We start from the raw sequence: 13,589 nt of genomic DNA, 5'->3' as shown, positions 1-13,589 counted from the left end.
TCAGCTTCAAGCATGAAGGCATCGTTCTTGATGTGCACTAATAAACTTTTTCCAAGGCTTTATGGCTTCTTAATTAACATGAATTTATCAGATGTTAAACCATATCGCACTCTATCCTTAGCTGAAGCGCCAAGAAACGTGCAAACTTCTCACCAAAAAAAAAAGAAGTAAACAAAACAAAAAACTTTGATGCTGAGTCTCCTTTCATTGTCGTCAATTAATTCAGGATTGAATAGTTAAGTGAAAAGTACCAAAAAAGTCATAAACCTATTTAATCGGTACCAATTCAATCCTAAACTTTTTCATATTAGTACCAATCCAGTCCATCCGTCAATTTAGGCCGGAAATCGCTAACGTGAATGCTACCATCCCACATGGCACAGCCGGCATTGACGTGAATAATTTTATAATTTTTTAATATTTTTTTGAATGTTTTAATTTTTCAATGATTTTTCTATTTTTTTTCCTTCCCCTTTTCTTGCCCTTTTCTTTTTGCTGGTGCTGGTGGCCAGTCCCAGCCGCCGGCCACAGGCTAGGGTCGGCCGTGCCTGGGCTCCGAGGAGGCCCCCCTCGTCAGATCTAACGAGGCCGATCCTCCCCCAGGCCAGGGCGGCCATGCCATGGCTTGGGCGAGGGTCGGTCTCGCCGGAGCTCGCCCTCACCCTTGCACGGCCCAGCGAGACCGACCCTTGCTTCTAGTCGGCGTCACCGATTTCCGACCTAAATTGGCCGGATGAACTGAATCGATATCAATGTGAAAATATTTAGGAGTAAACTGATCCAATTGAAAAGTTTAGGTCTTGATTTGTATCAATGCAATAGCTAATTCTGCATTTTGCACAAACAGCTTGATTTTTGGCTCGTTAAACTCCTTTTCCGCGCGATTCTACTCGGTTGATACATCTTTCGCTCACTGACAACAAAGAAAAAGAAATTTAATTACCAATGTGTCTTCTACATCCATCAAAGGGGCTCGTCAACAAGATCGGTACTCATTTTCATCAAAATAAAAGTAACAAAGATTACTAACAATACTACTTGAATATCCAAACAAAAAAAATCGATTTTAATCAATATTTTGACCAAGGACTGATCGAAATCTGGGAGTGGTCCCTGTCGTACCATAAATATCACATGCTTCTCGAAAACCTATGCATTATTTAATCAATAACATTACAGTTTGTCCTTGCAGAACAACAGATCTCGAAAAAAAATAAAAATATAAAAAAAAGAAGGAAACCTAACCACGTTGTATAATTTTGAACTGCCTCATGTCGTATTTCCTCTAAAGTAAAGGAAAAATATTAGCCCGTGTTATTATTGATATTTGGGATGGCCCTTTTTTTCCCATTTTATTTAATTTTTATTTTGTCGTCGCGTGAGGGAAAAAAATTAAAAGAAAATAAAAAAGAGGAAACACAGGCAGGTGTCAGAAGACAGAATTTAATTAGAGAGGGAACCCAAGCAGGTCCCAACCCGACCATGCACTTTCGGGCCCACATGTGTCGCATGAAATTTAGTGAAAGGAGGAGCGAGTGGGTCCCACGTTTCTTTTGGGTTTCGTCCTTGACGCTCGACCCCGATGGATGTCCCATTTTAGATTGTTGAAAAGACGAAAGATCTTATTAAATATGTAAAAATTAATAATTGAAAATATTGTAATATAAAAATGGGATAATGATATAAACAGTCCCTGAACTTTGATCCGACTAAACTTTTAATTTGTTCAATGTAATAAGTGAACTTGAGCATAATATTCAATATGATTCCTAAATTTTTAATTTGGTCAATGTTGTCCATGGCCTTTTGGTACATGTTCAATATAGTCTCTGAACTATATGGAAATATTCAATGTGGTTCTCGAACTTGAATTAGTGGAAGGATTACACTAAACTGAACATGTACAAAAAGTTCAAGAACGATATTGAACGGATTAAAAATTCATGAACCACGTTGCGCATTTGGATTAATGTTCAGTAATCACATTGCACATTTGAACAAAGTTCATAGATTGTATGTGTCATTTTCCCTATAATAATTTTAATGAGACTAAGAATTAAATTGTTCTTGCTAAACTGTATTGTCTGATTTGACCGAAAAAAAAAATAACTATATTGTATGTTGTGTGGTTCTCCTTATTTATCATCGGTCTATAAAATGATAGACATGACGGCGAAAATAAATTAGTAATTGGAGACGCTGTTCTTTATTTTGGTCCGAGAGACGTTGTTCGAGTACATGATTTAATTGAAAAGTTGCTAGATGTGTGTCTATAGCCAATTTATTGTAACTGCAACGATTGCTAAGAGGAAGAAAATGGGCCGATGAGCTGTGCGTTGGGGACAAAACAGGTACCATAGTCTCGTGTCAATATGATTAGACGATCGAAAGAATTTCACTCTATTTGGTGAATGATTGCACACAGACATTGCTGCACAAAACGGGTAATGCACTTTCAATTGACAAAGTAATCAAAATAGAGTGTGCTGCATTTTACTAGGGGATGCATATATGTTGTCCTACGGTGGATCCATCTATTGTCTTCAACTTTGAGATCGTAACACGTCTCAACGTCTCCCAACGGCAAATCCGCTAATGTGAGCAGGACAACCCACCGCTTCATGTCCAAGCCGTTCAATTGCCCCACCATCGTCTTTTTATTTGCTCCGTCTCCCCGTGCATCCAAGCTAAAGTCCGACTCCTCGCCTTTCTTTGCTCTTTTGAGCTCGCGATTGTCACTCGTATTAGACGGCTAGTCCATCATTAACAATATCTCAGCCTCAGTACTAGAACTTGAAGCCATGCACGAGTTGCCGCCGCCAAATTTGGAGCAGCAGCGCCACCAACTGAGGTAGAGCTCGACGTCGCACTGAGGTTAGCCAACAGTGACGAGCTCGAACAAAGAGTTTTAGATAGAGATGGGGAAAATACGGCGGGACGGGGGCTGCAAGGATGAAAGTAGGGGGAGGGAACTCGACGTTGGGCACGGCAGCAATGGCTAGGTGACGCCGGGGGGAACGTGCGCCAAATGGTTGTAGAGAGAGGGGATTAGATTTCAGGTTTTTATTTGGTGCGGACGAAACTAAAGAGAGCACCACATGCTGTTATATCATGCTTGGAGACCGCTAAAGGGACTATAATAAGGGACTACGGATTTGCACCCGACAAGATAGGTTGTGCGTAGTGCTGTTAAGGAGTTTAAATCAGCAACCAATTGGCACTTGAATTATATACATGATTAGTATCATAGATTATAAGTCCCTCATGCAATGCTAATGGCATATGTCCCCTCATTTGGCAACTTGTGCAGAGTGTGCGCATGTGTCGTGGTTAAGCAAGCAAATCTCGTGAAGAATCAATTAATTTCACTTGTGCACATTCCCTATGGAAAGTGCTTTTTTATGACTTTTGATTGCAAATGCAATAACCCAAGCACACATGACCAAATGGTGCTTAGGCAAACATAGTAAAAAAGTTAGGAAATTTCGCCCTTCCCTCTCGCAGATTTATTCCAACTCGACCTAACTTGAAATTTTAAAAGCCGATTCCGAGATTGGCGTGAACCAATGAAATGTCTACTAATGTGCATATAGCTAACCGGAGAAAAACCACAAAGGTCTCATTTTTTTCCCTTGCACTTATCCTAATTCACTGTATATTTAAAGATCTATTAATGGTCATTTTTTACTTTTTCTTTAAGTGATGATTAGACCCGACCCGACTCGACCCATATTGCTAATACACAATCCAATTTAAAAAACTCATACTTAAATTGAGGTGATAGCACGAAATGATCCAAGCACGAGATCGAGTGAGGGTGAGAGAGAGTGAAAATACAGTCACAGAGGTGGGTTAAATACAGTAACAGAGGTGGGTTAGGTCTAAGTAAGTTTTGAACTCGATTAACACCCATATTATTTTGGTCTTTATCATTGTAAACCCATTTATGACACAGTTATTTTTTGTTTCGCTTGGCGAGTATATGGCGATTGTGGCATTTGAGAATCAAAGGCCAGCTTTGGCGCGTGGGGGAGAGCAAAGGGAGGGGACGCATCGTACATGGAGGGGCCGACACGTGGCATTCCGGGTACGGGAAATGCGGTGCAAGGCCATGATCTCGAATGCGACTCCCATTCCCTAAAACAAAGGCCCACCACCTAACCGCGCGTGAACCCAATCGCTTTTTAATTTTTTTTTTTTGCCTTTTTTTGGGGGGGCCAAAAGTGGGACAGGGACAATCATAGTTGAACCAATCTCACTTGATTAATGAAATGTAAGCAGCAACTACAAAGAAAGAAAGACACCCCATCCGAAAAAATTAAGATATTCACCTTTTTCTACTTTTGTCGAGAAATGTTAAGATATGCTCGAAAAAATGTTATCGGTTTTTTCTAATTTCTTTTGATTGAGTGTTGAAATAAGCAAGACTCATGTTTCGAACGATTGGCTTATTTCGGCATCCAGCATGAAATCGACACATCATTAATCAGCATTATTTGTCACGTACAAGTTAGCCCACTTGTCGAGAATCATTATAGGGCGAGTGTTTTTTTTTTTTTACCTTTTTAAGCTTTTTTGATTACGTCATTTTACCAAAGATAATAAACATTGAAATTGTTTAAAGTAAATAAACCCGCTTTTTTTTTCACAATTTCTTTTGGAAAAATAAGTATTATGTTGCGACGAAAAAACGAAATTCAAGAGGTACCTTTTCACTTTTTAATGCGCCGAACCAAATGGCTCTTGAAATTTTCAGGTGTAATTACATGTAAATATCTTTCTCATACTGAATAAAACAATCTCTGTCTTTTTAAATATCGATTAAACATTCCACGAAAAAAATCGATGCATTGAAAATTACCATATTATCTTATTTATCTTTAGTAATAAGTGCCTGGTAATATGAATTTAAATAAAAGGGTTAATAGCACAAAAAGTCCCAAACTGATACATTTGTGATAAATTTACCCTAAATAAATTTTTGGGTCACTAAAAATCCCAAATATGTACACTTGTGACAAATTAACTCCAAATTAATTTTTTGGGTCATCAAAAACCCAAAATAGGTACACTCGTGACATATTTACTCCGTTAGCTTCTATCATGTTTTACCGTGAAATTGCTGAGTTGGATGACACATGGCAACGGTAAGTCAACGTGGAAATCCATATCAGTTTGGGGTAAATTTATCGCAGGTGTATCCGTTTGGAGTTTTGGTGATCCAAATATTAGTTTGGGCTAAATTTATCATATATGTACCGGTTTGAGATTTCTCGTGGTATTAACCCTAGATAAAATATTAATAAAAACGGCTTTTGTGATTAATGCCTATGCTTAGCAAGCAAAAAATTAATTTTTTTGTAATTTGAAGACAACTATTGTCGCGTCCGAGTGTTGTAGAGATTATACTAAGTCACATTAAATATATGTATCTCAGTCGCCATTATTACAAAACTGAATATTCGTGTCCCGGGGACAAAATCTAGAAAGCATCCCTTAAAGTTCTGATGATGCAAAAATTGCCAAGTCAGTCTGCGGTGGATTGAGAGTCAAATTGAGTCGCCTCGAAGCATACGAGAGGATGCCAGACACTGACAAGCAATGCTCTGGTTTTTTCTTATTGCTGTTTATTGCCTCCTGAAAGAGTGGGGAAAATATAAAAAGAAAAAAGAAAAAAACAAAAAAGAAAAAAAACAGAGCATTGCTTGTCACTGTTTTAAAAATGGGAAAGAAAAAGAAAAAAGGTGGTGCTGAGATAAATAATGTGGGGGCGCTTCAACATTCTGAGCTGGAATTCAGCAGAAAAAGGGAAAAAAAACAAGAAAAGATAAAGACCTGAGTTGGCTCAGAGATGGATCTTAGTTTACTCTTTGATCCCCCCCCCACCCTTCTTGCATCATTTCATCTCCCCCTGAGTTGTTGCAATTAAGATAGACACTTCAGGGTCTGCTGTGAGAGGGCATTCATCTCTTTCCTTTTGAAGCAACAGGAAAGTGGTCACACTTTACAGACAGGAAGAGAGAGAGAGAGAGAGAGAGAGAGGAGAGGGGGGAGGCTCTTGTCAGACCATAAAAAGCTAAAAAAGCATATGTAGGGTGTGAGTTGAGAGGATTTATGCGAATTGAGAGCTTATCAGCAAAAGGGCACGAGTGAAATCTAGTAAAGATTGTACTTTTGCCGGAAAGGTACGATTTTTATGCTCGTGAGGAGGGGGATCATGGAGGGTATAGTGGAGGAGGAGGGCGAGAATGGCGGAGAGGAGGTGCTGGGCTCGAGCTTGACCATGGAGAAAGTGGCTGCGGCGAAGCAGTACATAGAGAACCATTACAGGACTCAGATGAAGAACATTCAAGAACGAAAAGAAAGGTAATGCTCGAAAAAGGGGGAAACCAGTGTCATAGTTCATCGGTTCTCTTTTCTTGATCAATGCTCTGCTTGGTTGCTGAGAAAATGTATTAAAGAAACGAGGGTAGCTGGAAGAGTTAAAAATCTTGGATTATGATTTTGCTGGGGAGAAAAATTGAGTGGAGGAAAGTATATGTATAACGAGTGTATTGTCTGACTCTAACTTGCAAAACAGTTGACGGTATTCGGTCAGTTTGTTTGGTTCATTGTTTTGGTTATGATCTGTTTGGTTGTTGAGAAAATGTAGGTAAGTGGAGGAACTTCAGTGTGAGTACTTGGTTTTCTAGGGGCCTAGTAGTAGGAAACTTCAAGCTTGTGTTGAATTGAACTTAAATGAATTGTCTTGTTGGTTCGATCTTCAAAGCTCTTACCGATTTGGTTCAGTTTCGTATATGCCGATATGTGCAAAGATGAAGGATTAGTATCTTATGGGAGCTGAGGAAAGACTGATATTTTATCTGGTGATGATATCACGGGGTTGTCAGGTTAATCATAATAATTTGCCAAATCTTTTAGTCTGCTTTTTATCACTGCCACCGGACCTGTCTAGTAAAAGTGGAGAGCATTTGATTTGTGGTTGTGCAGCTTATTGAGGCATCTTTTGAGAAGATTTTTTAATTAAGAGAAGATGGTCCATTCTTTTCTTTCGTTGGTCATGTTCATAGTCGTAATAAATGCATATCCCTCATCCTTTTACCTTTCTTTGCATGAGACTCAAATTCTGCATTGTTAGGCATGAGTTTGTGGTGTGAGGCACGGGCGAACGTCACCAATCTTCAGTCGTCAACCTCAAGTATATTTTAGGGGGCTTGGCCCGTCTACTTATGAGTGTGATCGTTACATGTTGGTGGCATCTTGATTCAAGATGAATATAACATGCCTAATTTACATGCTTATATTGCAGGAGATGGGTGTTGGAAAAAAAATTAGCTTGTTCAGATGTTCCCAAGGAAGTGCAAATCAATCTGATAAAAGATTTGGAGCAGAAAGAGACAGAATATATGCGACTCAAAAGGAACAAAATATGTGTCGATGATTTTGAGCTTTTGACAATAATTGGAAGGGGAGCTTTCGGCGAGGTAAGATAAGTCAGTCAATGAATGTCTATTTGCATCGTTATCCTTCTTTGAATGTCTGCTCATGCATTGTGAGCTGAAGCATGTTTTGCATACTTTCTCGATTTCAGGTGCGATTATGTCGGGAGAAGAAGTCTGGCAATATATATGCAATGAAGAAGTTGAAGAAATCCGAAATGCTCAAGAGGGGGCAGGTGAGATGAGACATTTTAACCGTTGATGTAAGTAAGGTACCGCTTACTGTTCCACTGTTAACGATCAGTTTACATGAGCTACTCAAGTAAAATACGGTTTATACGTTTCAATGATATTGCCGATTTAGTCCTATTGGCTTGTTGCTAGCTAACACTAACCTGTGGCCTTGCCTCCAAATGAGTGTCTTAGAATCAAACTGTTGGTTGTTTTATTACTTTGTTAAGCACATGTCAAATTCATTTACTAGGCCTTGGAGCTTCACGATGCCACCATGTTTTTACCACTTTTTCTCTGCTGCAACATGTTACCCATGAAATTGACGGATTTTTTTAGGTTCTACTGCATATTGAGGCAGCCTAAAATGAATTTCCATTGGATTAAAGTTGGATAATAGATATATAATCTGCTAGATCTTTATGCTATGGAATTCAATGGCTTTTGCAACATGTCATGACTCATAAACCAGCTAGTGACCATTCCCTTTAAGAACGATTCTGCGTGCATATGGAAATAGGTCATACTCATGAGCACGGGAGGAATTGTATTATGTTCCACGTGAGACGAAGCTTTTGCATAGCTTCTTTTGGGAACTGATTCCAGTATATGTTTTCTTTGAGCTCCTTTATATTTGGAATTATTTGTGTTTCAGTTGATTGCTTACACAATGATCTTTTAACTTAGCTTGCATGATTTTGACCGATCACCAAGATGAAACTTATGCACTTGATTCTTAAAAATGATAGGCCACCTATTTAGCTATCTGTTAGAATAATTAAATATTAAACCATGCCTTCATCTAACAATTTAAGCTTTTAGAACAGTTGGCAGTAGTCCCACCAAATCTCACATGGTATCAAAGCAGGAGGTTCTGAGTTCAAATCTTTTCAGACCTCATTTGCCTCCCCAATTAAATATGTCCACGCTTAGTACTAGGCAAAAAAACCAGACTAAGCGTGAAGGGGAGTATTAGAATAATTGAATATTAAACCACGCCTTCATCTAACAGCTTAAGCTTTTAGAACAGTTGGTAGTGGTCCCACCAAATCTTTCGACATTCTTTTCTAACATACTGTCTATATTACTCTATCGTGTCTATCTGAGGTTCCATTCTTCAGGTCTTTTATACTTCTGAAGTAGTGATATAATGATAATTGTAGGTGGAGCATGTTAGAGCAGAGCGGAACTTGCTGGCAGAAGTTGCCAGCCAATTCATAGTAAAACTGTTCTACTCATTTCAGGATGCAGAATACTTATATTTGATTATGGAATATCTGCCTGGTGGAGACGTGATGACCTTGCTTATTAGGGAAGATACGTTATCTGAAGATGTGGCCAGATTTTACATAGCTCAAAGTGTTCTGGCAATAGAATCCATTCATAAACATAACTATGTTCACAGGTTAGAAAACAGGGACAACATGATACATTGGTTTGCACTCCCACAGGTTGAGAGCTGTCTGGTTTGAGTTTAAATATTTATCTTTCTCACTTTTTCACGTTCCTTTTGTTTTAGAGATATTAAACCTGACAACCTTCTCCTTGACAAAAATGGTCACATGAAGCTCTCTGACTTTGGCCTTTGCAAGCCTCTTGATTGTACAACTTTATCTGCAATTCATGAAAATAAGATGATGGAAGATGGAGAATTGGCAGAGCCAATGGATATTGATCAATGTTCAGCTGGTACAAACTGTGGGAGTAGTTGGAGGAGCCCTCATGAACAGCTTCAGCATTGGCAGATGAACAGGAGGACTTTGGTATGGATACTACCTCAAAAATTCATTTCTTGAATGTAAGGATATCCCCTTAAAATTTTACAGCACATGACTTTCAAAACATATTTCTTTTTCTTTCATTTTCAAGTGTGCGTTTCTTCCGAATCATTGACCAAATTGCAAGTCAGATCATGGTTCTGGGAGAACCAATAGTAAGGTTCATATTATTGACCTACATAGTCTGTTTACAGAACGTATTAGCGAAGACAGAATAAGTTCCACTTACCTAGAGTTACGCTTGTCCATTCTGGTCCTTAAAAACATAAAAAATATTTAACTATTCTCTTATTTACTGTTTTGTTTTTCTTTTTCCTGATTCCTTTTGTTCAGAAGAAATGGAAGTGTTTTTTTGTAAACTTGTGATTCATACTTTTCAAATCAATTCGTTAGAAGTAACACAGAGTTACTGTGTTCGTGAGGACGCGTGCACACACGCGCAGAGGTTTGATCTGAACTTTTTATTAATTGTCATGAAAACTCTAATGCTTTTTACCATCTTGTTTTGAAGGCTTTTTCAACAGTTGGAACACCAGACTATATTGCTCCAGAGGTACTACTGAAGAAAGGATATGGCATGGAGTGCGACTGGTAAGTATTGTGCTCATACATTGCTGGTCTTTTTCTTTTTCTATTGAAGTTTCAATGGGACATGAATTTCAACTTCATGTTGTTGTCAAGTCACAGTAGTCGAATCATATATCTCTGCATTTGTTCTTCCTCAATACGTTCACTTTCAGGTAACCAGATTAAATTCCAAATTATGACTTGCACATGCCAAGGGTTTCTTGTCTCTTAATTGTGTTTCCAGTCAGATTAATTGTTTGTTGACAAATGCGGAATTTCATTGCATCCTTCCTCATTCCATTTGTGTTTTGATTTCTGAACCCTATTTATTTGACCTTTCTTGGGTTTCAGGTGGTCACTTGGAGCAATTACGTATGAAATGCTTGTTGGGTATCCACCTTTCTACTCAGATGACCCATTAACTACATGCAGAAAGGTAATTTCTTGTGATACCGAGGTACTATCACCTGTCTATCTGACCTTAAAATTCTCGTATGGTATTTGCTAGTCTTTCATTATTCCCTTGCCGAACAAGGTTCAGATGAGATATACTAGGTTAATTTTTTGTTATTAACCAACTCATGCCATGTAAATCCTTTTCTATCATGAAATTGCAACGCTCACCATTCACTTATGTGGAACATCAACGAGGGAATGTGAAGAGGTGGCCCAAAAAAAAAGGAGGGAATGTTAGGAGAGGAAAAACAAAAGCGAAATCTACTTTTTTTTTTTAATTACTCTGGACGGACTATAAGGACAGATCTTTCTTACACATTTCACCAATGTTGTCAGATTGTTAATTGGAGAAATCAATTGAAATTTCCGGAAGATGCAAGATTGTCCCCTGCAGCAAAGGATCTCATTTGTCGGTTGCTTTGTGATGCGGAGCATAGGCTAGGTTCTGGGGGAGCACAGCAAATCAAAGTAATTATCCGAATTGATTAGTCTTTTGGTTGCCACTTATGTTCCTCTCTCTCTGAGCAAGTTTCATTGTACTAGGCTCATCCTTGGTTTAGCTGCGTCCAGTGGGATAAACTATATGAAATGGAGGCAGCGTTCAAACCAGAGGTCAATGGAGAGCTTGATACTCAGAACTTCATGAAATTTGACGAAGTAAAGACTGAACTGTTTCTTTTAATATCACCGAGAGTACTTTCTGCTCAAGATAACTCCTGTTTGTTAATTTATCAAGACTACCAGTAGAATCAAGTTATCACATTTATATTTAATTTCATTAGTTCTGCCATACTGCTAGACTTCTTCCACATCTTCAGCGTTTGCTTTTCCAAGTTTCATTATTATCGATTATTAGAGATATCTGTACTACATATGCTTTATGAGTGATTATAGTCTATAATAATTACTTGCTTTTTGGATGTTGAATTAGTTGGATCCTCCAACATCTTCAAGAACTGGATCAGGACCCTCCCGGAAGGTTTGCTTGCTTAAACAAACAACTTTGTGTTATGTTTGATGACCCTCTGCAGTCTTGCCTGAAGTTATTTCCATCACCTAAATTCTCTTTTAAACTTGTCTTTTGTGAATTTCAGCTACTTTTGACACCCAAAGATCTAAGCTTCGTTGGCTATACATACAAGAACTTTGATGCCGTGAAAGGGTTGCGTCGTGCTTTTGGTATGCATTCTTGCTTCTTAGTTCATGTTTCATGTTTGCTTTGATTTGTTTTCGCATTCAGTAGCCTATCAGGTGGACCGTGGCCAGATACATATGTGATAATATATCCTAAATAACCAGGAGCATCTCCCTATTGTTAGCAGTTCGCCAACAATGTCCAAAGATTCAATAGAGTAGAGCAGATTAAGGAGGCAAAAATCAGGAGGAATGATGAGAAGTGTTTAGTGACATTGTTTTGTTGGTTTAGAGTGCATGCTGTGATGTTGGACAGGCTATTCTTTCTATAGTAGGTAAGTTAGTTCTTTGAGGTGCGCATAATGTTCAGAATGCAGTTTAAACAAGGCATTGCTAAAATATGACATCTTAAAGTGAAAATGAGATTTCAATTTCGTGTTCCATCCTGGCGGCAGCTTAATAAATAGCTCAACAGAAGATCATCAAGAAGCTCAACTTGGAAAATTAGGGCTTGACCCCAAAAAATACTTCCAAACTATGGGATCTGCTTTGGATTCTATAGCAGCTTTCTGTTGAGTTGCCTTGGGCTAAAGGAAAAAAGCCATGTAAGGTTTTGATGATTTGCTTCCGTTGAGAGGTTACCCCTTTTGTTGCTTGGGAGAAGCTTAGAGAATATAAAAGGAGCAACTACTATAACTCATGCTGTTGTGCAACTATTCGTGCCAATAGTTAAGTTGTTCTTGAAACCGACAAAACAATCTACCAGGCTCGAGAAGGTCAGCTATTATTGGTCTAGTTAAGGGTATGCAGCTAATGACTACAGATTTTGATTTATTTCCGAGCACTTCATAGACAGCTGCAAGTTTGAGGTATGAACTGTGAAGCGAGAAAGGGAAAGCAAAAAGATGTATCATTTTGTCGTTTCATTGCATCTAAGGGCATGCATTATCTTTTGGTATTATACTGGAGGACAGTTTTTTTTTTTTTTTGATAATCGAGGTGTCCGCGCGGCCGGCGAGCTAGGGCTCAAACCAGCGGTGATGCCCGACTAGTCCTCGAGGGGGGCTAGCGCAGCATCCCACCGCCACGACCCCCCACTTAAATCACCGATGGGCGAGTTTGAACCCAGGACCTCTCGTGAAAGGAACTGAGCGCAAACCAACGCGGCCACCGATGGGTGGGTATAATGGAGGAAAGTTAACAAGGCTAAAAGTGACAAACATAATTTTTGTACTCTCGTCAAGTAAGGAAGAAGTAGGATCATTCATTAGGTGTATTTTAATTTTACATGCGGACGTTTTTACCACTTATACTGAGCTGATGCTTTGATTGGTTATACACGTCATCGAAAGATGTTTACACTCTGTACAAGTGCACTCCCTGTATGTCTCGGAAATAACATGAGCCGGGTTTTTTTATCGCAGTCATGTTTCTTACTATTTTTAACCCCTAATTAAATGGGGTTCTTTATTTAATACCGTGATTTCTGTTTCCCGCGTTAAGTATTGACCTCTTGTCTATTGCGTGTAGGTGATCCTAGGGCTCCACACAGTTCCAAGGTGAGCACCGACAAGACGGAGGTACAAATGCTGGAAACATCAGGAGATGCCATGTTACCATGAACCGCAAGATGGCGATTTCTCCGCGCTGCCATCGCCTTCGCCTCTTTTAGCTGTGGTAGATGAACAGGTGGCACAAGGGAGGTTTTCATTAGCGAGTTTGTATATTCATTCTAGAACAGAGTTGGTGGTCAAACATGTGCTGACTGCCCAGGTTGGTATAGTGACACACTTGCCTTCTCTAGTGGCAGTTTCTGGTACTTCACTCCTAATCATGAACTTACTTATTGTGTCTTGCCCTTCCTTTTGAACATCTGAAGTTGCTGTAAGCATCAATGCTATTAAATTTTTCCGATGTTGTCTGCATCGGCTTTGTTCGCTAATCTTTCTACCGCACGAGTGAAAGGGAAACTAGAACTTTATTT

General features: G+C 39.0%; 1 protein-coding gene across 1 annotated transcript; it reads left to right on the top strand.

Moving 5' to 3' along the window:
- Positions 1-5,816: 5,816 nt before the first annotated feature.
- Positions 5,817-13,519, top strand: LOC115674537 (uncharacterized). The gene is made up of 12 exons (XM_030596938.2): positions 5,817-6,366; positions 7,310-7,484; positions 7,592-7,675; positions 8,834-9,075; positions 9,190-9,433; positions 9,960-10,039; positions 10,367-10,451; positions 10,808-10,939; positions 11,015-11,128; positions 11,403-11,450; positions 11,566-11,650; positions 13,136-13,519. The coding sequence occupies exons 1-12, from the start codon at positions 6,197-6,199 to the stop codon at positions 13,225-13,227; spliced, it is 1,551 nt and encodes a 516-aa protein (XP_030452798.1). The 5' UTR covers positions 5,817-6,196; the 3' UTR covers positions 13,228-13,519.
- The last annotated feature ends 70 nt before the right edge of the window (positions 13,520-13,589 follow it).

This window comes from Syzygium oleosum, unplaced genomic scaffold, assembly GCF_021117445.2.
Source record: "Syzygium oleosum isolate NSW1041296 unplaced genomic scaffold, Sole_v2.1 Sole_v2.04, whole genome shotgun sequence".
Classification (NCBI taxonomy): domain Eukaryota; kingdom Viridiplantae; phylum Streptophyta; class Magnoliopsida; order Myrtales; family Myrtaceae; genus Syzygium; species Syzygium oleosum.
The sequence above is the reverse complement of the archived record's forward strand: the minus strand, read 5'-3'. Positions and strand labels throughout refer to the sequence as shown.